The sequence below is a fragment of the Pelobates fuscus genome, chromosome 2 (genome assembly GCF_036172605.1).
Source record: "Pelobates fuscus isolate aPelFus1 chromosome 2, aPelFus1.pri, whole genome shotgun sequence".
Classification (NCBI taxonomy): Eukaryota; Metazoa; Chordata; class Amphibia; order Anura; family Pelobatidae; genus Pelobates; species Pelobates fuscus.
This window is the reverse complement of record NC_086318.1, coordinates 268,475,358-268,501,331: the sequence shown is the minus strand read 5'-3', so window position 1 is coordinate 268,501,331 and position 25,974 is coordinate 268,475,358. Positions and strand designations below refer to the sequence as shown.

The following is a 25,974-nucleotide window of genomic DNA, read 5'->3' as shown; positions in this document are numbered from 1 at the left end:
TGCAATAATATTACGTCATTTGCCCTTGGCCAAACTTTAAGAATTTGGGCCATAGCGAGATGCAAGGGGACAGAGAAGAATGCATTTTCCAAGTCAATAACAGTAAACACTGTTGGTATCACAGGTGGTATCTGTGACAACAAGGTGTGAGGGTTGGGAACAATATGGGCAATGAGTTTAGTTACAACATTAATTGCCCTTAAATCATGTATCATACGGTAGACCACAGGTTTCCCTTTCTATAGCGTTTTCTTAACAGGGTACAATGGTGTATTACAAGGGGAGGTGGTCTGGACAATTACTCCTGCCTGCGGTAATTCTTGCACAGAATGGGAAATAGCATCTTCCTGTGCAGAGCTTAGGGGTCGAGGCACTCAGTAATATTAAAAAATAATAATTAAATTAAAAACATTAACCCCTACTCTCCCTCCTATTCCCTCTCACATGTACTTACCGATCGTCGCGTTCCCCCGCCGGCGATCTTTTTTTTTTTTTTTTTCTTTGGGAAATCCATGTCTAAAGTACAATTAGAGAGAAAAATAACACAAAAAAATTACTACCCAAAAGTTTGACAAAAACTGGTGGTAGAATTAGTGCATGGAAAGTGTTATAACACCACCATTGGATATACCTTAGGGCGTCTACTTTTCAAAAATATATGGTTTGATTGGGGTAAATTACATTGGCCGTCTTCAAAAATGTTCCAAATAGGACATGGGTGCATGATGGCCAGCTGTGAAAATTCCAAGTTGGAAAACTGGAATTTGCACCCTCCAAATAAGGTCTTTTAGCCCCCAGAGAACCCAACACACCTATACATTGGGTGTATCACTGTCCTCAGGAGATGTTGCTGAACACATATTGGGGTGTTCTTTGGCAGTAATACATAACAGGAGCTGAGAATGTCTATAAAGATCTAATGAAGATCTATAAAATTATTAACCTCTTAAAAAAAGTTTTACTTTTAATTAGATTTTCTTCGATAGAAATCAATAAATCTAAAAAAATGAATCTGTTGAGAACTAATTTCATCTGAAAGTTTAATGTTTAGTTCATTCTGATTAAGGGATTTAATAAATTATTCAAGGGATTCTTTGTTGCCTTTCCAAATTATAAAAATATAATTTATATATTGTCTATAGAGAACCAGATTTGCTCCTATGTCCTCCCTGGTAAAACTCTTCCCAGAAGAACATAAAAAGATTGGCATAACTTGGGGCAAATCTGGTCCCAATAGTCGTACCTTTAACATGAAGATAACATTTTACTATCAAACCAAAAAAAATATATTTTTAAGGATAAGATAGATTCCCTCAATTAAAAAAATCTACTTGGAGACTATTCATATTTTCAATTCGATTTAGAAAAAAATCTATCGGTTTCACATCCTTTATCATGCTGAATTAACGTATAAAGGCTGCTAACATGTAGCCATCATAAAATCATCTTCCTATTTAAAATCCTGCAAAATTCTTAATACGCTCATTGTGTCTTTTAGGTATGCTGGACACTTAGTAACTATATTCTGTAAAAATTGATCTATTTATTTATATCCATTTTTATTATGGTTTTATTAAGGTGTGTTATATTTAATCTCTCTTCTCTTTTTTCACATATTAAGTATATAGTTTTTTGTTTTATTATGCAATATATTTTAATTTTGTATGTTGATTAATCTAGATGATATGGCCCGAGGTAAAGTATGACCTTATCTATTTAGCATTTTGTTTGTAATGTGCCTGGGATTATTACTAATACTTCTGCATTTGAGGGCTGGACATACAAATTGCCCATATGACGTCAAGACGCCAGAGAGGCAGACGTCCTGACTTTTCATAATAGGAGGAACTGGAAGAGGAAGGGGACGTTGATTAGTGATGAGGTACACTAATAGGAGGAACCAGAACCGGAAGGTTGTCAGGGTATTTATATTGGCAGACATTTTGTGCTATGATAGAAATTAAAGTGTATATATTGCCTAAATCATTCTGAACAGATCAGACTCCATTTTGTTATTTTAAAGTTAACAAAAGACACAAGATATCTATCCCTTCTGTAAAACTAACCACTTTGCCAGAGCTAAAGGAATGTTTAGTATATACAAACCTGTTGATAAGAAATGAGAACGGGAGATGGACAGACTGTTAGCTAAATGCTAATGGAATATAATCAATTCTAAACCCAGACATTTGTGACAGAGAAGATTAAATAATTTAATTTTACTTTCGATATTGTATAGAGTCCCATTGTATTGAAAGGTGATATTAAGTTCATGAACTGTCATATTAGAAATTACAGCAGGAATTGGAGACACATAGTCTGAAGAAAGCCCAAAGAAACTCTTTTGAACTGACAGAAAACTTAAATTATGAATAACCATAAAGATAACCTAAATGACGTCAAAATATCCACCAGGGAAAGTCTTTCCTGGATAGGTATGTTTAGTGGGACGAGACTGCCCTCTATCGACCAAATACTTAAATTGTTATCTGGAAGGTAACCACACCCCCAGTGTTTCTATTGGTCTATCACCTAGTGACGAACAGAGAAGTTTTCCCTTTAAAAGTTAAGACAAAGGGAAGAGAGAGGAATGCAGAGGTATGCAGAGAAAGCAAAAGGAGGCAGAAGGATGCAAAGCAAGACAAAGTAGGCGAGAGAGAAACATTCCTTGACACTTAGCTACCTGAGAACATCTACTCAACTGGTAATTATACTGGCTTCATTTAATTAATCTAAATTAATTAAAAAAATTCTAATAGCATGATATATGACTGGATAAATCACGATCAGATTTCGATATTTAGAAATCTTAGTTAACTAAGAAGTATATGATTAAACATTCTATTCTGCAGATAGAAAAGATTAATTATGTATTTATGTGATTTATCACATGTTAGCATATCGTGATATTTATCCAGGTGTATTGATTTGCTCTAAAATCAGATACAATATCTGTTTAGGCAAGTTAAGATTCTGCTTATAGAACATAGTATATTACTCTTATTGGATGGTTCCAGGATTTCCAGAATTACTAATGAGCTGGTTCAAATGTTATTTTATTTAAAATTACATGAGAATAGGTCTTAATTACCTAGGAGGTCTAGCCAGCAATGAAAGGGTTATTCTATTCTACTCTAGTTTTATGGTCTTATGCTGAAAGCTTTTCTGTGTGTGTAAACGTTCACTTTAGTTTTCTGTGAAGCCCATCATAAATCATTGTCTTGACAATTGCTATGTTAGCCAGTGGAATGTATTGCCATTGTATTGCATACTATATTATACTAAATATTCATTGATTATTATCACGCATGTGACATATTATTATTATTTAAATTGTCACAATAAATTGTATCTATTTTTATAACAAATTGTTATTTTTTTTATATGGAATACATTTCACTTACACAATAACGATCTTTGGGATCTGAGAATTGAAATAGTGGGCAATTCTCAACTGTTTACTATTATTATCCCATAAATATCCCCACAAGGTGATGTGAAAGGATGAGTCTGCAAGTAGCGCTTGAAAGGCGCTAAATTTTAAAAGTATATAACACTGAATGCCCCGAATGGATTTATTACTTCTGAAGAAGGCAGCAGCTGAAACACACAAAGTAATTTGAGAAACTTGGCTTTACCTCTTGGGATTCCTTTTTACCAATTTTGTGTGTTATTTGTTTGATTTTATGGAAATCAAAAAAATTGGTTAACCCCCTATATCCTGTATCCTGGAATAAAGTCGGGAGGTTTGAAGCAAGGAAATTGGAGAGTTCCCAGTGAAGACCAAGTACTGATCGTTATATTCTGATGTAATTTAGTTTGAGCCAGCTTCTTTAATTGGCTCTTTACCATGTGAGTGAGACCAGCATTTGTCCAGTTCCACTCGTTATTACTATATTACCCTATGTTCTCTCTTTTGTTTTATCTTTTTTAGATTGACTACGTTAACAGTGTGTAATTTTATCTTTGAGTGTTCTCACCATTGTGTTTATTCTGTTTTCATTAAGATTTATATTGGTGCAAATAGTTGATGCTCATTGTGTTTATACTTTACTTCTCCCTTATTGTGTTATACAACTGGAGTGAGAGGAGACCATGCCAGCAGCTCTGCTGCATTCCTATTTCAAGGTCGGAGCATTGCCACGGATACCATGACAAGCTCCGATCTCATGAGAGCGAACTCTTGCTGAGCTGCAGACTCATTCACCACTAGGACCACCAGTGATTACAAGCAATGTCCCCTCCCCCAGGCCAAAGGTAACCACGCTTATTTTTTAAAATTTAAATACAAACAAACAAAACATATATAATATATATTTGCATTAATCTTGCATTAACACAATATTTCCAAACATGTTTACATTCAGCACCCCTCTCACACACACACACATTATCCCTCACACACACAGAACCCATCTCACACACACTGCACCCCTTCCAACACACACTGCACCCCTCGCACCCAACACCCATTTCACACAAACAATGCACCTCTCACACACACACACACACACACAAATTACATTCCAAAGACACACACACTAGATCACGTACAAAACTCTGGATCATCTACAGACATACACACACTAGATATGCCACTCTGAATCCTCTTCACACACACTACATCTCCTATACACACTCTGGGTCCTCCAAACACACACTAGATCCCATACACACACTGGACCACCTACATCCACACTACATTCCTGACATACACACTAAATCCCCTATGCACACACTAGGCCCCCTATGGTATCCCAGTTATGGAAACACCAGAGACAAGTTACAAGTAAACAAGCATGTTAAAACATTAGCTTGTGCTGTGCAGGACAAATACAGGGCCTTTTTCTCCTGCTAGAGCTCTTCAGCAAGGCTTTGTGCATGGTCTGCCATGGAAGAGCAATAAACCTGCTCACTTTGAGAAGGGATGTGCTTTTTATTGTTGATGACAAATCACACCTCTGACTCCGCCCCTTCTCAATGGGCTGCTGTGATTAAAAAATGCGTAGGTCAAATATTTTCCCCAGTCCGGCCCTGGTAGTATAACTAACTTAGTTGTGTTTGTTACATACATTTGTGAAGAAGTATAATGCATCTCTTTGACAAAACAAATGCACAGTTGGCAAAATGGCTAAATTAAAAATTATCTTTGATTAGTCAAGGAGGTAAATGCATGTAATTGCAGACAGCCTCATTCAGCTGTGCAGATACATAGGCTTTGGGTGAGTATTTTTATTTAATGTTAATTTCATTTCTGTAAAATGCATTTAAAAAGGGGCATATATTTGCATACAATTTCCCTTTAATATAGCTATGTTTTACATTTTTGTAAATATATCATATTGTAGTATGACGTGTAAATATAAGTAGTCTTCTCTTTTTGTAATAATGATTTCTGTCTTCTTAATACAGTGAAAACAGAGTTTGCCTTTCATCAAATCCATCCTCCTTTTCAAGTGCATTTCTTAAACTGAGGGTACTATCTCTTAATCGAATGGGAATAACATGGAGTGAGGTAATTTTTGGCATGCTTATTGGTGGTCACTTTTAGTATAAAAATGCCCATTGTAACCCTTAGTACATTTTTATGCACATGTATAAATTGTAATGAAGATAATTATAGAAAAGAAATTAAAATATACAAATCAAATTGTAAGTAGATAAAAATGTTAACGTACCAGGGCCAGAAAACAGTTGTACAAGGAGTATTTGATAGATTAGTGAAGTGATAATTGCTAGCGTTAAGCTATAATGATATGATATACTACAGCAAAACTTTATTTTATATTTGAGGGAACATTGTTTAGTATGTCCCATATTTGAGTGCCTCGAGATATTGATTGTATTACATGATAATGTTGCTTAAAATGCAATCAACAATGCAGTCTTCATTTTCCCCACCTGTAAATTATCTTATTATACGATTTAACTAACTTTGAAGTAAAATATATGGCATGGGTAAAATAAGTGTTTGCTATAAAAAAATCAAAAAATCAGTAGACTTGCTCATTTTTAATATTATTATTATTATTATTTATAAAGCGCAAACAAGTTCTGTAGCGCTATACAATGGGTGGACTAACAGACAAGTATTTGTAACCAGACAAGTTGGACACACAGGATGAGATTGAGGGCCCTGCTCAATGAGTTTACATGCTAGAGGGAGTGGGGTAATGTGACACAAAAGGTAAGGGTAGGGTAGAAAAGTAGGTTGCTAGGATACTTTTCATTGAGGGCTCAGTGTTTTGTTTTAATGACAGAAGTAAGTTTTCAAAGATTTTTTGAAGTAGTGGAGATTGGGTAAAAGTCTAACAGAGAGGGGAAGGGCGTTCCATAGGAATGGTGCAGCCGTAGAGAAGTCTTGAAAGTGAGCATCAGAGGTAGGAGTACGAACAGAGGTTAGACGTAGGTCTCCGGCCGAGGGTAGGTACCTAGATTGGACATATTTGTGTATTAGTGAGCATAAGTAGGTGGGAGCAGCATTGTGTAGAGATTTGTAAGCAAGTGTCAGGATCTTAAATTGAGCCCTATGTCTAACGGGAAGCCAGTGGAGGGACTGTCAAAGGGGGGAGGCGTGTGAAATGCAGAAGTTCAGGAAGATGAACTTCGCTGCCGCATTCATTATAGACTGTAACGTGGCAAGTTGGGAACACCTAAGACCACTGAGAAGCGGATTACAGTAATCAAGGAGAGAGGACAGCAACGCGGACAAGCACCTTTGCCGTATCAGGTGTTAAATAAGGTCGGATGCGCACAATGTTTTTGAGATGGAAGCGTCAGGATTGGACATGAGGGGTGAAGGAGAGGTCTGAGTCAAAGAGAACACCTAGGCAGCGAGCCTTAGAGGTAGAGTGGATGGTAGCGCCATTGACTTGGAGGGACACAGACAAGGGAGCCACAACACTTGAGGGAGGGAAGACCAGAAGTTCAGGTTAAGGAAATGAGCAGCAATCTAGTTGGAAAAAGCAGAGAGGCAATCAGAGACACAAGTCAAGAGGGGGTGGTGAAAAATCAGGGGAGGACAGATACATTTGTGTGTCATCCACATAGAATTAACTTCCTTACACTCATAATTCATCACGAATATTCCAAGGACCAAAATTGTTGGGGATAAAATCAGCCCGGGCCCTTTGTGGATGATGGATATTTGCCAACTCATTCAGAGCTCTGGAAATTGGAAATGAATAGCAGAGAAGTGTTCAATAACCAATTCAAATTGTATTATACGTCAGTTGTATTTATACCCCATTTTCATGTTGGTGGGGGCCATGAGCATTAATTAAATAACTTGTTTTTCACAAGTTATAAACAGCTGTTTCTAGTTATAATCATTCGTTATATAACGCATTACATATTTGATTAAAAGCAGATATTTACAAATACCGATATCTTGGACAATTAACAAGAACATTTTGAAATCAGTACTTTTCCCGTAACTAGGATTTTAGATAAATCTTATTTCCGAGAATCAGAGATAAAATGCCAAATTTATTCTTGGCTCAAATTAACCCTTATATGAACAGCTAGGATAGATGGCAAAATGGAGATTCGTATCTACAAAAATCGACTCCACATATCACACAATTGGATTTACCAAAATGGAACTTATGGCATTACTAAACTGAGATACAAAACGGATTGAAATATACCTCCCCTGGACCATCTTACTACCAGGAAGGATACCTTCCACTGAACACTACAAACAAGGTACATTTAAACTTAAAAAAACGACTCGCCTCCACATGTAAATTGGGTTTTGGATTTGATCATCCATTCAGCAATGCTCAGATTTCATTTCTAAACACCAAAAAAACTAATTGATGAAACCTATTTCACTAAAACACATTGGTTTTGAACTCCTGTAATCTGACCTGCATGCATGCTTTCATATCTGTTATCTACGATGCAGCTTGAAGTGCAAAATCTCACACCTCACTCTGGCCTGAATCCTATAGAAGCAGGGCAATGTAACCAGCCCCCACTGCTAACATCCCTACAAAAACTAGAAACTATTTTAACTACTTCACTGCAGAGGGAATGATCACCTATCCTCTGATAGGGACTGTCGTGGAGGAAAATCAAAACTTAAAGTACTCCTAACACTCTCACAGATGCTCCACTACCCTGTCTACCTGCAAGTCCAATTGAAGTGGTTCAATCTAGAAGCCACAAAAACAGCACTTTTAAATCAAGGAAACCTCTTTGTGTGATCCCCATTAGAAGACACACACTGTTTCCAAAGCCCAGAAAAACTCAGAATCCCAAGACTGTCCTATCAAATCAATCCTGTGCAATGCCATATCAATAAGGAACAAAACGTCTATTTTTGCTGACCTTTTTGAAACATGCAAATTAGCGTGCATTACAGAATCATGGCTAGATGAAAATGCGGGGCCTATTCTAGAGGCAGCTACTCCAGGCAATTACACAGTGTTCCACCGCCAGAGACAAGATCGCAAGGGAGGTGGAGTTATGATCTTTGTCAAATCCTCACTAAATCACAGACCAATATGAGTCCACAAACCCCAATCTTTTGAATGCGTAGTTGCCAGCCTCTCAATAGATAGAGGATTCCGGATACTGTTAATATACAGGCCCCCAGGAGAAGGAAAGAGATTTCTTCAGGAACTCTCAGACCTTTTGGCTGGCTTAATCCTTAAACACCCCAGATGGCTTATAATGGGAGATTTCAACACTTGGATTGATGACACCCTTTCCCTGCTTGGGCAGGATCTCCTCAGCTTGATGAGTGCACTCAGCTTCACACAAATCGTCGCCACTTCTACTTACAGAAAAAGGTCATACACTGGATCTAGTGTTCCAGTCTGGACTAGAAGTGTCACCAGTAACTGTAAGTCCAGTTGTTTGGTCAGACCACCACTCCATTCACTTCTCCATTGTATCACAATCAGCAAGACCCCAGCCTCAGAACCTTGTCAAACACCGCTCGTTAAAAGGGGTGACGCCATTGGATGTAATATGGATCCAAGTAAATTAATAGTCACCTATGAAGACCCCAGCTCCTTAGTCCAACTCTACAACAAAACCATGAGACGCCCTAGTAAGCATTGCACCAATACGCATACGCACTGTCAAAACCCACAACAATGTACAGTGATTTGATAGCACCATCAGAGAAATGAAGAGAGGCCGTGAACTCGAGAGAAAGTGGCGCAGGACACATGATCCAGAGGATAAAGCCACTCTTATCAAACATCTAAATGAATATCAAATCAAGATAACGAAGAAAAAAAAATATGTATATTTTTGCACTCTCCCACAAGAGACCCAGGCAACTGTTTTGCACAGTAGAAAGGCTCTGCAAACCAGCATGCATGCATATCCCCACCAACTTTTCGCATTTGCGATCTTCTTTAGAGACAAGATTTCCTCAATCCAAGCCTCTATCACAACAGGCCAAACAGTTACACACCAGAACCACTACAATATAAAGCCAGATTGCCCCAGTTTATGGTTCTCTTTTACAAATGCGGATATAAAGGGAGCTAAAAGAACCATGCAAAAGTTACACCCTACTACGTGTGACTTAGACCCTGCTCCAACTTGGCTCATATCTGGATGCATTGAAACACTTGCCCCTGCCCTCACAAAAATAGTGCAGTGTTCACTAAAAACTGGAGACTTTCCAGATTCTCTAAAAGAAGCTGTGGTAAAACCACTCCTAAAGAAACCTTTATTATACCCAGACTGTATGGCTAATTACAGACCAGTATCTAACCTTCCATTTCTGGGGAAAATAATTGAAAAAGTAGTCGAAACTCAACTTGAGGCCCATCTATTAAGCTTGAACATATTTAATCCTTTCCAGTCAGGCTTCAGATGTCGCCACAGCACTGAAACAGCGCTAGCTTGAGTGCTAAATGTTCTCCTTATGGTGAGAGACAAAGTTGATTACTCCATCCTGATCCTCTTGGATCTCTCAGCTGCATTTGACACCATGGACCATAGGATTTTAATAAAGCGCTTGCAGCACATCTGTGGTCTAGGAGACTCCGTCCTTAACTGGTTTAAATCTTTCCTCACTGGTAGATCACAGAGAGTAACATCAGGATCAAGCTTACCAGCTCCAACAGAACTGGCCTGCGAATTTCCACAAGGATCCATCTAGTCTCCCCTGCTATTCGCAATTTACTTGCTATCACTGGGGGACATCATTAGGCGACATGGCCTTAAGGTATCATTGTTACGCTGATGACACACAACTCTATTTCTCCTTTGCTCCAGATACCACAGACCCAACATGCCGCCTCAATGGTTGCTTAGTAGACCTCATAGAATGGATGATAGCTAGTTGGCTTAAAGTGAACACGGACAAAACATTTTGGTGAGAGGACCCCGGGCAACAAAAATATCCATGATCACCCAACTGGCCTGGAGCTTGGAGGCTCTGAAATCATTAGTTCATCAAAGGTATGAAACCTTGGAGTGCTGATTGACTCTGGACTATCATTTAAACAGCAGATTTCCTACGTAATAAAATCTGCCTACTTTCATCTGAAAAACATAGCCAGGATGATATGCTAACATTAATCTATGCATGTACATCCTCTCGGCTAGATGTACTTTACTTGGGCCTCCCAGAAAAAAGAACTCCATCACCTTCGGATGGTACAAAATGTAGCAGCCAGACTACCACACTGCCCCTACCTTCTGGAACTCTTTACCGTGCGGAATCAGAAAGGGACCGTTCTTACACACTTAAGAAAAAAAAAAAGCTAAAGACCCACCTCTTCCATCAGGCATTCAGTATGCTCATTTGACTTTCAGAAACTCCTAACTTTTTTTTTTATGTGCATAGTTACAATCACATATAGCAATATTTATACAACTCTAGAGTACAAATAACACTGATAATATATTGCAAGAATATGTATATACTACTTGTTATCCGCTAGTTGTTTGTTGAATAAAAAATACAAAGCAGTTAAAACATATATACTGTGTCCGTACAACAGGTGTCATACATTAGAGAAATAAAACAAACAAAAAAAAACAAAAACATTACATTGCACTTGACACTGCTAGAGATCCACCAAGTATACAATGATAACATGTACTGGGTTTGAGAGGGTAAAAGAAAAGAAAACAAGAAGCTAACAAAATTATGATACACATAGACAGGATACTGTTTTAGTATATTTTTTGAGCATGAGGCCAGATCCTCGGTTTCTCAACCTATTTCTAGTCAGGGAAAGGTATATTGGCAGACTTGGTTGAGTCCAACATAGTAGATTCAACTGTGCCCTAAACTCTGCATCCCTAACCCCAGATTTTGGTAAACAAGATCAGGAACGGAGAGAGCGGTGAGGGCAGAGGGGTAGGGGGCTATGCGGCTATTCCGTCTGGAGAGAACTTAGGATGGATCATCGCAATTAAGGAATAGATAAAATAGCATAGGCCTTAGGTCAAGTGGGATACGGACCCTGGCAATGGTGTGGATAAGTTTAATGATGTGTTTCCAATATCTAACAATTTTAGGGCATGTCCACCAGATGTGAGTTATGGTGCTATTATCCTGATTACACTGCCAACATTTGTCTGATGTTGTTGGGTGTGTAATCGAGCTGGCGCGTAGTGCCATCTCGTGAGTCACTTGTAATTCCCTTCCTAAGCGTGTGAGTTGGTAGAGGAGTTGTGTATTCAGAGAAATATTTTCATCCAGTCCTCTCAGGATATTTTGCTAGGGTATATGATGGAAGTGTATGGTAGAGGTCCTGACAAATCAGTGCATGGAAAATAAAGAGATATTTACAGGCGGTCTTGTGTGTTGTGCAATATGTTTCGAACTGGGTGGTGTCCCGCTTGGTGGTGGTTAAGTCGGGCATGGACGTGAGGAAATGTGCCAGTTGATTGTATCTAAACTGTTGCAGCGCCGTGGGGTTCCCATCTGAAAGTAATGTAGTAAGCGGGGTAATCCCTGATGTGTGTTGCATAGCTCCCAGAGTCAAGTACTGTGAGGAATAGAACATCTTGTATGCGGTTGGAGGGAGTCCTGGTTGAAATAGAGGGTTCTGGGTTAGTGGATATAGAGGAGATGAGTGAGCCGAGATCGGTTTCAGATTTCTCATGCTCGCTCAGCCCCTCAGGGTAGGAATGATAGTTAGGTGAGTGGTGTGTTGTGGGTGTACCAATCCCCTGCCTGATTTGTGCCAGGGAATTGTTTTGTAGTGTTGTTTTGTAATTGCTGTACCTGTGTGAATAGAACATCCCTGTCATTCTCCAGGGAGCCCACTCTCTTTCCAACTTGGCATAGGTCGGATCCTAGATCCTCCATTTGTTGTTAAAAGGAGGATTTGGCAAGCAAATTTGCCATGTCCCCTTTTGAAGGTAAATCTTTTACGAGCTCCCGGATGTCTGGCTCCTGCTGTGTGCTGTAACTGTCTGAATCCGCAGGACTGGGGAGTGGTGAATCCCCCCGGGTTCCGGCGCCATCTTTGAATCATCGGCGCAGCAGTGAGGAATCTCGGAAATATTTTGTAAGGGAGCCCCCTTTGGCATTGGGGTTTTTCCCTGAGGCATTGTGGCTTGGATGGCCCTTCTTGAGGTTACCCATGGTGCTTGTTCAGCCCTGCTATTACCGTGATTCTGCCGTTGTAAGCCGGGAGCTCAGCAGGACACATCCATACGACTCTGTCGTAAGCCACGCACCCAGAAACTCTTAACTTTTGTGTCTTTATGTTTGTATATTTGTAAAGTGCTTTGAGTAGGGAGAAAAGCGCTATAAAAATAGCAAATAATGATTATATATTTGGTCACAGCTGGTTCAACAGAGTGACAAACGTGGAAACCAGATTAAAGCGGGTCAAGCAGAGAGTTAGATTCGAGGAAGTCTGTCAATCTAGCATACACAACTCTCTCAAGGATCTTAGAGACAAATGTCAGTAGCAAAAGAGGGCGGTAGTTGGACAGGGAATTAGGGTCAAGGTTGGGCTTTTTCAGAATTGAGGTTATGGTTGAATGTTTGAAGAGTAAAGGAAATGTGCCAGAGAGGGAGAGATTGAAAATTTTAGTGAGAGGCAGAGCAAGAGAAGGAGACAAAGTGCGGATGAGATGCGAGGGAAATGGTGGTGGGGCGGGAGGAACCGAGCAGAGCAGAAACCTCTTCTGCTGTAGCGGGTGTAAATGAGCATAGGACAGCTGAGGGAGTGTGGTTAGAGGAAAAGTTGGTATTGGATGGAGAAAGATGAGAAATCTCTTCCCTGATTGTAGAAATCTTCTCAGTGAAGTGAATTGCAAAGTTTGTGGCAGTCAAGTTGCTAGGAGGAGGAGGCACAACAGGGTGCAGAAGAGAGTTAAAAGCATGAAACAGTCGTTTGTGCTCGCGGGAGAGTGTGGTTATGAGTGTATTGAAGTAGTTTTCTTTTGAAGAGGAAAGAGACAGACTGTAGGAGCACAGCATAAATTCATAGTGGAGGAAATCAGATGCAGAGTGAGACTTTCTCCAGCAGCATTCAGCAGCTCTGGAACATATCATAGGTAGAACAAAAAAATAAATAAAAGCTTCTATTTAAAGAGGATTTTTAAGCAGCGCAACTTCTTCAGTTTGATGTAGTTATGATGCTAATAATCACTGGGGGCTGTCCTGATTTACATTTCTGCATTACCAGCTTCAATCCCTTCCAACCTGGATGACAGTGATATATTGAGAAAGTTGGGCTAAGCTCTCCAAGCCAATCACTTCTGTTTAGGTTGGACATAATTTCCTTTGATATTCATGAATATTATGACAATTTCATTAGACACAATCTTTTTGTTGTGGCATCTTTCTCTACGGGGAGAACCCATTGTTTGAGTACCCAAATAAATGGGCTTACCTAATGCGTGTCTCCGTATTTAACAGGAATACAGTGACTATTCCACAGCTAGTGACCCAGACCTTACACTACCATGTTGTGCCTTATTTACGCACCATCATTGTTGTAACATGAGTAGTAGCCTGAGAGTTATTGATTACATCCACTATTTCATTTCTTTAACTTCCCCATGAGCCCTGTCTTGACTTCTTTTGTCCCTCCCTTGAGGCAACTAAGCTTATAAAAGGTAAGCATCTGACAGTTAGTGCTGGGTTATTCAGAAGTCCAATGTTCTACCCTCCTTCTCTGCTTCTGTACATGCTTCCTGAATCTACAGTTCCTGTGTCTATATTCTTGGCCCTTCTTTCTTGAATTATAATGCCTTGGCTACCAGACAACTGGTTTATGCTCCACTTCCTTAGTTCCTATTAAGGTCCTGTCCCACAACAGACTTCCACAGAGCTTGTTTCCAACTCAAGGCTTTCCTTGAAAGTAGAGATTTGCAAGGGCAAGCGGTATTCCTGCAGCTGGATACCAACTTTTTAAGTCAAGTGCCCAGCAATTAACACAAGGCTTTACACAATGAAAATAATACTGGTTTATGGGGTGAGCACAGATTTTATAAACTGTACATGATAGATGGGAGGTACAGAATGAAAGTAGAGTGTGGGCATAATGGAGAAGATAAAGGAAAAGGCATGCAGTCTGTCTGAACTGGCTTGTAAATCCTCTCCCAGCACAAAAGAGACACACCTTGTTGTGGGGTTACTAAAACAAAAGAGGTGGAGGGAAATTAATGCACACACATACACGGTTGTTAGGATATTTTGTTGTGTGTGACTGTCTGAAAGCTTGTGTGTCTTTTTAAAGGTTTTAACTTGTTCTCACATGTGGCCATCACTTGAGGAACTGCACTTGGCTTCAAATGCGATCGCAACTTTGGAAAGGTATAGTCATTTTACTTTGAAATGTAATAGTATGAATTTGAGTATATATAAATCTAATAAATGTTGGCCACAAAGTTATACTTTAAATAACCGTGTAACATAGTTACATAGTTACATAGCTGAAAAGAGACTTGCGTCCATCAAGTTCAGCCTTCCTCACATATGCTTTTGCTGTTGATCCAAAAGAAGGCAAAAAACCCAGTCTGAAGCGCTTCCAATTTTGCAACAAACTAGGAAAAAATTCCTTCTTGACCCCAAAATAGCAGTCAGATGTCTCCTTGGATCAAGCAGCTATTAGCCCACTAATTAGAAATTGTATCCCTGTTTGTTATGTTTTTGCAAGTATTTATCCAATTGCAATTTAAACATCTGTATAGACTCTGACAAAACCACCTCTTCCGGCAATGAATTCCATATCCTTATTGCTCTTACTGTAAAAAAACCTTTTCTTTGCCTTAGATGAAATCTCCTTTCTTCAAGCCTAAATGTGTGACCTCGTGTCCTATGTACAGCCCTGTTTATGAATAGATTTCCAGATAATGGTTTGTACTGGCCCCGAATATATTTGTATAATGTTATCATATCCCCTCTAAGGCGCCGTTTTTCCAAACTGAAGAGATTTAAATTTTTTAACCTTTCTTCATAACTAAAATGCTCCATTCCTTTTATCAATTTTGTAGCTCGTCTCTGCACTTTTTCTATTGCCATGATATCCTTCTTTAGAACAGGTGCCCAAAATTGCACAGCATATTCAAGGTGTGGTCTTACCAGCGATTTATAAGAGGCAAAATTATATTTTCATCTCGAGAATTTATGCCCCTATTTATACATGACAAAACCTTACTGGCCTTAGCAACGGCAGATTGACAATGCATATTGCTACCTAATTTGTTGTCTATAACAATTCCCAAATCCTTCTCGTGTGTGGTTATCCCTAGTTCACTACCATTTAGGGTGTAAATTGCTTGTGCATTCTTAACCCCGAAGTGCATAACTTTGCATTTTTCTACGTTAAATTTCATCTGCCATTTTAGTGCCCAATCCCCCAATCTATCCAAATCCCTCTGCAGCAAGGCAATATCCTGCTCACATTTTATTACTTTACAAAGTTTTGTGTCATCTGCAAACACTGATACATGAAACCTGAAGTTTAAAAATTAATTAGGTAGCTCATAATGTGGTATACTAATATAATTGTGAAGCAACTGACTTGTGTCCCATTCTGAATTAATTCCGTAAGCATGAGTTGAAATTATAAAAAAAACTGCTATATTTGCAAGTTTTAAATTAAAAATGTAAGCACCATAATTACTATACCTCTCTGTAGCGATTATGGTGCCGCGAGTGCTCTGGCCCTTCCCCCAATGTAAGTAGTTAGACTTTGCCTTTTGCTTTCCCCAATGTAAGTAGTCAAAAGGTTTGATTTTGACCTGGATTGCCAGTTGCTGGTCACCTTCTCTATGAGAGCAAGTAAGTTGTTAACATCTCTGCATCTATAAGCAAGGACATAATTTCTCGACATTTAATGATTCTCTGTAGTTTTAAGGTGCACTCTATGCACAAATAGAAAGTCACCACTTGGAGGACAGTTAGTCATGCTAAATGACTTGTTAAAGGGATACTGTAGTGCCAGGAATACAAAGCTGTATTCCTCTGTCTACCCCATCCCTCTCGCCCCTCCCTCCTCCCCAGTATTTAAAGTGTTAAAAACCCTATTTTTGCTTACCTTATCCCAACGCCGATGTCCCTCGGTACTCGGTCGAGGCTCTGCCCCCACCTCCGTCCCACACGCGCATTAGATCTCCCCATAGGAAAGCATTAAATCAATGCTTTCCTATGGGGAAAATCTGACGCTGGAGTTCCTCATGCAGAGTGTGAGGACGTCCAGCGTCCGATAACTGACCAAAAGTCCATTACAATTACGGAAGCACCCCCAGTGGTTGTCAGCCACTGAAGGCAGACTTAGTGCTGCAATGTTTTACAGTGCAGCACTAGGTGCAAAAGGGACACAGCACCCAGACCACACTTCAATTAGCTGAAGTTATCTGGGTGCCTACAGTGTCCCTTTAATGGGGTTAACCCAAAATTGCAAACACTTTGTACCTAATGTCTATTATGGCATTTTAGACACAGACAAGTTCCTATTAATGTAAAACAAAATTGAAAAGAAAAAAAAAAAGTAAAAAACAACTTTATTAAACATAATTGATGTAAATGGGACATAAAAAAAATAACATAAATTAAAAAAGCTTAAAGGACCACTATAGGCACCCAGACCGCTTTAGCTTATTGAAGTAGTCTGGGTGCCAGGTCCAGCTAGGTTTAACCCTTTTTTTTTTTATAAACATAGCAGTTTCAGAGAAACTGCTATGTTTATAATAGGGTTAATCCAGCCTCTAGTGGCTGTCTCATTGACAGCTGCTAGAGGGCTTCCATGCTTCTCACTGTGATTTTCACAGTGAGAAGACGCCAGCGTCCATAGGAAAGCATTGTGAATGCTTTCCTATGGACTGGCTGAATGCGCGCGCAGCTTCAGCCGGTGATGGAAGAAGAGGGAGGAGAGCTCCCCGCCCGGCGCTGGAGAAAGAGGTAAGTTTTAACCCCTTCTATCCCCTAGAGCCCGGCGGGAGGGGGTCCCTGAGGTTGGGGGCACCCTCAGGGCACACTAGTGCCAGGAAAACGAGTATGTTTTCCTGGCACTATAGTGGTCCTTTAAATAAGCTTCTGATAAGTTAATGGGAAAGATCAATTGCATTCCATTATTTAGGAAACTTGCAGCTAATTTAATAAATTTATTTTTATCTATTGGTATAACTAACAGGCACAAAAACTAGCCAATATTTTAGAAACCGAGCAATTCACCGGTATCCACCTATAGGTTTCCCTGTGGACAAAGGGGCTATAATGTAACACTTGCAAAAAGTCCTCCAGACATTGCAAATTGCACTAAATTGTTACAAGTAAATGGGATAGCCCCACTGGTAATATCCAGACTGAAATACACCGTAATTAGAAATTGCTTGCTTGATCCCAGCCTAATGAATTACTTGAGTACACATAAAGGGGAACAAAAAACACCAAAGATAAAGGATATTAGGCAGTTAAGTAAAGATAGCACCAAATAATATTCTCTTATACATATTACAATATATAGAAAAATAGTGCCTCTAGGGATTGCTCTAATAAATGGCAAAACTCACCGGCAATAAAGCTACTTTGATGTACACATGGGTAAATCATTGAATTAACCCTTTAAGGACCAAACTTCTGGAATAAAAGGGAATCATGACATGTCACACATGTCATGTGTCCTTAAGGGGTTAAACAACTGACTTCATCTATGCCAAATATTTCCGTTCAACTCTCACCACCTATGATCAAAGTTTAACTTAATACATAATGTGGCAAACTAAAAAATGCAAAAAGAATGAGTGTGCTAGCTTGATGCGCATTTCTGCGCTTTTGCTGTGCCTTTGTCTTGAGCCCCAGAGAAGGCACAGCAAAAGCACGGAAACGCGGGTTAAAGCACCGAATGCTTTATCCCCTGTAAGGACTTATGACAGAAATTTTCCATCATGGCTGTCCTTCACTTAAGTATCATTATAGTTCACCTCTATCAGCAATGCTCTGCTGCAAACAGACATTTAAAGGGGGATTTAAATCCCAATTGTTACAATGCAGTGTGAGCAGGATTAAATCCCTGCTCACACCAGGGAGTTCCAGGTATTAGTAGATACCTGGAGTCTCCCCTCTATTGGCATGAGCTATTTTTAGTGGCCCCAGACTTTTTGATAAGCTGCTTGAAGTCAGCTCCTTAAATTGGCATGTAAATACCTATAGCTAGATTTTGGTGTCAGCAGGTTTAAATCTTTGCTCTCACCAAGAAACTCTGGTATCAATAGATGTGGAGCAGTGTCCCCAAGCTCTGCATGGTGGCCCTAAACATTCCTTATAGAGATGCATTGACTCAATGCATCTCTGTGAGGAAATGCTGATTGGCGCAGCCTGAAGTATTGCTGCACATACACATTCATTTCCCAATGCTTTCCTATAAGTAAAGTATTGGATTGGCTGAGATTGTTAAATTTGACGAGGCCGGCGAGGCGCTGGAAATAAGGTAAGTAAACTGCCTTTTTAACTGAGGGTAAGGGGGAGCGACCACCTAAACATGTATTTTACAACTGTAGTGTCAGGACTACATGTTTGTATTCCTGACACTGAAGAGTTCTTTTAAAATTAAGTTAAGCATTAAAGGACCACTCTAGGCACCCAGACCACTTCAGCTTAATGAAGTGGTCTGGGTGCCAGGTCCAGCTAGGGTTAACCCATTTTTTTTATAAACATAGCCGTTTCAGAGAAACTGCTATGTTTATAAATTGGTTAAGCCTTCCCCCTATTCCTCTAGTGGCTGTCTCATTGACAGCTGCTAGAGGCGCTTGCGTGATTCTCACTGTGAAAATCACAGTGAGAGCACGCAAGCGTCCATAGGGAAGCATTGTAAATGCTTTCCTATGCGACCGGCTGAATGCGCGCAGCTCTTGCCGCGCGTGCGCATTCAGCCGACGGGGCGGAGAGGAGGAGGAGAGCTCCCCGCCCCCGGGGGCTGGAAAAAGGTAAGTTTTACCCCTTTTCCCCTTTCCAGAGCCGGGCGGGAGGGGGACCCTGAGGGTGGGGGTACTCTCAGGGCACTCTAGTGCCAGGAAAACGAGTATGTTTTCCTGGCACTAGAGTGGTCCTTTAATTGTTGTATTGGGATTATGTTTCGGATTAGGGTTAAAATTAGGATTAGGGTCAGCAAGGGAATTCCTCTACTGAACTCTGCAAGAGAATTCCTCTGCTGACATCAGCAGAGTTGACATCAGCAGAACGAATCCTTCTAATACTATTGCTAGGGTAAGGATTAGGATTAATTAGTAGGGTAGTTATAGGATTAGGGTATGGGTTGGATTGGGTGAGGTTTATGATTAAATTTAGGATTAGATTTGGGATTGGAATGATAGATTAGGAATACAATTGTAACTTTGCAAAGATATACATATGGGTATTATTGTACTCAGGAGATGTTGCTGAGTATGGTTAAGATAATTTAATGAGATACATGAGATTTCAAAATTAAGCAGAAAAAATACAATGTATATAAAAACTGAAAAATTAATACCACAAATGGTGGGGAAAAATTGTGAAAAAATTTAATATCTATAGAGCTCAAAATATATCCCCATGTCCCCATGTTGTCCACTTTCAAAAATGGAATGCATTAATTTAAGTAATTTAAATATGTGACATACTAAAAAAAACTAAATGCACCAAAGACCCATGTTCAATGAGTTTTTACAAAAACTTGACATGGGTTTGCAACGGGGGAATTTTGAAATGAGGAAATATAGATGAGCACAATTAAGTAATTTTTATAATATAAGCATGTAACGAACCCCTTGTTTTTAGTATCGTATGTTTGTTCACACTCTCCTGAACTCTTAGAAGGTTACATAGTTACATAGCTGAAGAGACTTGCGTCCATCAAGTTCAGCCTTCCTCACTTATGTTGTTGCTGTTGATCCAAAAGAAGGCAAAAAACCTAGTCTGAAGCGCTTTCAATTTTGCCACAAACTAGGAAAAAATTCCTTCTTGACCCCAAAATAGCAGTCAGATGTCTCCTTGGATCAAACAGATATTACCCCACTAATTAGAAATTATATCCCTGTATGTTATGTTTTTGTAAGTATTTATCCAATTGCAGTTTAAACATCTGTAGTGACTCTGACAAAACTACCTCTTCAGGCAAAGAATTCCATATCCTTATTGCTCTTACTGTAAAAAAAACCTTTTCTTTGCCTTAGATGAAATCTCCTTTCTTCCAGCCTAAATGTGTGACCTCGTGTCCTATGTATAGCCCTGTTTATGAATAGATTTCCAGATAAAGGTTTGTACTGGCCCCGAATATATTTGTATAAAGTTATCATATCCCCTCTCAGGCGCCGTTTTTTTCAAACTAAACAGATTTAATTTTTTTAACCTTTCTTCATAACCAAAATGCTCCATTCCTTTTATCAATTTCGTAGCTCGTCTCTGGACCTTTTCTAGTGCCATGATATCTTTCTTTAGAACAGGCGCCCAAAATTGCACAGCATATTCAAGGTGTGGTCTTACCAGCGATTTATAAAGAGGCAAAATTATATTTTCATCCCGAGAATTTATGCCCCTATTTATACATGACAAAACCTTACTGGCTTTAGCAACTGCAGATTGACATTGCATATTGCTGCTTAATTTGTTGTCTATAACAATTCCCAAATCCTTCTTGTGTGTGGTTATCCCTAATTCACTACCATTTAGTGTGTAAGTTGCTTGTGCATTCCTATTTTTAATCTCTTGTTTTACTTCTCTACTAAGCCATACTGGTTTACTTTGTTTCCTTTATATTTATTACCCAATGGTACGTACTGAGAAATGTACCTTTCTAAAATTTGTTTGAATAATTTCCATTTATCCTCAGTGTTTTTATCACTAAGGAGTTTATGCCAGTCGATATGTTGTAGAGCTGCCCTAATCTTATTGAAATTGGCATTTTTAAAATTATATGTTTTAGTATACCCCACTTGCTTTTGCTTTTTTGAGTTTATTTCAAAAGTTACCATATTGTGATCACTATTTCCCAAATGCTCCCCTACTTGAATATTGGTTAAAAGATCAACATTGTTTTTTATATGAATATAGCCCGTTCGTATGGTACGCTAATTTGTACAGTCCCGAAATCCAAGCAGATAGTGGGAAAAATCAAGCGCTTTGTCGTTCTCATACTCAAACATCAGTCGAGACTTGATGAAGGGTAAAACAGGAATGCTTTATTAGGAATGCTTTATTATCCATTTTTAAACACAACCCCCCCCCCCCCCAGCAGTGAGTCTCCAGCAGAAATATGAATAAAACACGCACAGGAGTCTCTGTGTCTAGGATATAATGGAATGTACTTTGCTTAAACCAATTATCTCCCAGGCACTAGAGGTACAACACCCTAAAACATACACAATATTACAGGGGACCCCCACAAGTCTGCCTGGATCTGAGCGCCCAAAGTGTCCAAATAGCGCTCAGATCCCAAGAATATGGGCGAATCGCCACAGAGTAAAGTTTTGACCGACCACACATGTGGCGTCTGCCCACAATAGTTCCAAAAGAAAAGTGGTAGCAGTCGGTCACTGTCAGGAGTCTCAAAACGAAAACAGGCGTTGGTACAAAGTTACCCGTGTTTGTGGTATAGAGTGTCCGGCTTGCCATTCCAGACACTTGAAGACCAAGTACCACTGTCTGCTTTCGGGAGACACTATGGCCACCGTTTTCCAGTGCAGGTGTTGTTCAGTTATAAGAACGGCGGCCACCCAGGGAGAGCACTTAACTTTGTGGATACTTTGAAGTTAATGAGCGAGGGGGGTGGTCGGTGTTCGGTAGACCAAACGAATAAATGCAGGGAAAATAACTGGAGAAATGGAAATCAGAGGGTTTGTCACAAAAATATATCAAGTTTACAAAAAAAAAGCGCTAAATTGCAATGTTCATGTCCAAAAAAAAAAAAAAAAAAAAATTGCCATCAAAGTTTAAAGAAACTGCTGCTTAAATGACTGTATACATCTCAAAATATACCATATAACATACCAAGTGCTGTCTCCTTTTACAAATGGTAGGCCTTTTTGGGATCATTTAAACGATCAGGCTGCTACAATGCCCCATCTCTCAAAGTTTCTAAATGTAAAAACTGAAATGGTCAGGTCTCTTATCTAATATTGTACACTTAAGTTGTATCTGAGCGTAATATTTATTATAATTAATTTTTTTACAGGAGTTGTACACATTAGGTTTACAAAGTACACATTAAAAAAACTGTGTTGTGTGTATGTTAAAATCATAAAACAATTAATTTTACTACATTATTTACCAGAGATTCAATGTTAAATGACTCTGTAAAAAGCACCAACATACCTTTAGGTATATAGCCTGTGGTGTCATATATATATATATATATATATATATATATATATATATAATGCAAATAACCCCTGCACTCCAACGTAAAAAATAGAATTGTACCTGGTGCTCTGGTGGCTCAATTGTAGAAAAAAGAAAGGACCGGCACTCAAGGAATTTTTCAAAGTTTTACTGCTCCAATATCAATAAAATCGACGTTTTAGCTCCTCTAGGGAGCTTTCATCAGGACATGTATATTCTTAAAAATAAAAACACACTTATATAGGAAATGAAATAATGAAGTACATACATTCAGCTGTTGTTAATCAATAATTGCTCATTGCCGATAGCCGCCGGGAACGCCGTGCCCGTCTGCGTAGAACTACATCATTTCCTGGTTTGCCATCTGACCAGGAATCTCGTTCTAATTGGCTAAAACCAGTGGTGTATCCTGGTTTTGTGCTGCCCTAGGCAGGACAAAACTCAGGCGCTCCCCCTCCCCCCGCGCCACCCCCACCCAACCTTTCCCCCCGCCCCGCATTCTAAATACACACACACACACACACTCGCTAACAGAAACACACACTCGCTAACAGAAACACACACACACTAACAGACACACTCACATTCACTAACAGACAAACACACTCACTAACAGACACACACTCACTCACTAGCAGACACACACACTCACTAACATACACACACACACTAACAGACACACACACTAACAGACACAGACACACACACTAACAGACACAAACACTGACACACACACACACACTAACAGACACACACACACTAACAGACACAAACACTGACACACACACACTAACAGACACAGACACACACTAACAGACACACACACACACACTAACAGACACAAACACACACACACTAAAGACACAAACACTGACACACACACACACTAACAGACACAGACACTGACACACACACACACTAACAGACACAGACACACACTAACAGACACAAACACTGACACACACACACTAACAGACACAAACACACACACAGTAACAGACACAAACACTGACACACACACACACACACTAACAGACACACACTAACAGACACACACTCACCCACCCACATTAACACATTTTTTTAAATTTATTTTTAACACATTTTTTTTTAATTTATTTTTAACACATTTTTTTTTTATTTTTTTTTAACACGTTTTTTTTAATTTATTTTTAACACATTTTTTTTAAATTTATTTTTAACAATTTTTTTTTTTTTTTTATTTAACACCCCCCCCCCCTTGCCTCCTTACCTTTGGGAATGCTGGGGAGGGGGGGTGTGTCTTCCTTGCGGCTAACAGACATGCCGGCGGGCTGCAGGGCGATCTGGCGGCACTGCCTGGCGGCCGGCCGGCCGGCGAGGGAGCACTTCCCCTGAGCTGTCTGCTCAGCTCCCTCGCGCGCCTCAGAGTGAGGCTGGGAGCCGGAATATGACGTCATATTCCGGCTCCGCCTCCCAGCCTCACTCTGCGGCTGGCGAGGGAGCTGAGCAGGCAGCTCAGGGGAAGTGCTCCCTCGCCGGCCGCCCGCCAGGCAGTGCCGCCCGATCGCCCAGCAGCCCGCCGGCATGTCTGTTAGCCGCAAGGCTAACAAGACATTTGCCTTGGGCATTTGGGGGCGGCTTTTTTTGCCGCCCCCTGGAAAATGCCGCCCAAGGCAAATGCCTTGTTTGCCTCGCGGCTAATACGCCCCTGGCTAAAACACACGTAGGCTAGGAAACCAAGGACGCTGGCGTCCGATTGGGTAAAGCACATTACTATGGATTTGTATAAGGGACAAACTTGGTTTGTCTTCAAACAGCGCAATTTAGGACGGCAGAATACTATGACAAACAGCGTATATCCCGGTGGCTACAAGGGAATGAACAAGCTTAGTGTTTAGATCATAGAACCACATAGAGCAAGCTTAATGTTTAAATCATAGAACCACAGATATATGATCCATTCAATTCAATGTACATTCTAATGAATATCGAATAGTGCATAGATTGGTGCCATAGATTACAAACAGCTTTATACAGTATATATTACCGTATATACTCGAGTATAAGCCGAGTTTTTCAGCACATTTTTTGTGCTGAAAAACCCCAACTCGGCTTATACTCGAGTCAGAGTCTGTATTATGGCAATTTGCATTGCCATAATACAGACTGGGGGGAGAGGGGTGCTGGCAGAGCTGTACTTACCTTTCCTGCAGCTCCTGTCAGCTCTCTCCTCCTCCGCGCCGTCCGTTCAGCACCTCGGTCAGCTCCCAGTGTAAGTCTCGCGAGAGCCGCGGCTCTCGCGAGACTTACACTGGGAGCTGACAGAGGGAGCTGCACAGACCGCGCGGAGGAGGAGAGAGCTGACAGGAGCTGCAGGAAAGGTAAGTACAGCTCTGCCAGCACCCCTCTCCCCCCACTGAACTGCCAATGACACTGGACCACCAGGGAAGGAGCCCCCCTCCCTGGCCAGCTAGCAAGCAGGGAGGGGGGACGAAAAAAAAAGATAATAATAATAAAAAAAAATAATAATAATAATTAAATAATAAATAATAATAATAAAAATAATAATAATATAATAAAAAAAAATAAAAATATATAATTAATAATATATCAAATGCCCACCCCCACCAACACAAACACACACTGCATCACACACTGCATCACACACTCACACTTCATTCATATACACACACTGCACTCACACACACTGCATTCACACACACACTGCATTCACACACACACTGCACTCACACACACACAGCACTCGCACACACTGCACTCATACACACACACACTGCACTCATACACACACACACTGCACTCATACACACTCACTGCATTCATTATATACACACACTGGAAATAAATATTCAATTAATATATACGCACACACTCTATACTCATACACACACACACTGCACTCACACTGCACTCATACACACACACACACTGCACTCATACACACACTGCACTCATACGCACACTGCACTCATACACGCACTACACTCATACACGCACTACACTCATACACACTGCACTCATACACACACACTGCATTCATTATATACACACACTGAAAATAAATATGCAATTAATATATACGCACACACACTGCACTCATACACACACACTGCACTCACACACTGCATTCATACACGCACTGCACTCACACACTGCACTCATACACGCACTGCACTCATACACGCACTGCACTCATACACGCACTG

General features: G+C 40.0%; 1 protein-coding gene across 4 annotated transcripts in view; it reads left to right on the top strand.

Annotated features, from left to right (window-relative positions):
- The window catches only part of TBCE (tubulin folding cofactor E), a 439,454-nt gene that overhangs the window by 201,936 nt on the left and 211,544 nt on the right, over nt 1-25,974 (top strand). For all 4 annotated transcript variants that reach the window (XM_063443380.1, XM_063443381.1, XM_063443379.1 and 1 more), the window contains 2 exons: nt 5,413-5,515; nt 14,685-14,761. In XM_063443380.1, the coding sequence (XP_063299450.1) occupies nt 5,413-5,515; nt 14,685-14,761 (180 nt within the window). The remainder of the gene's footprint in view (nt 1-5,412; nt 5,516-14,684; nt 14,762-25,974) is intronic.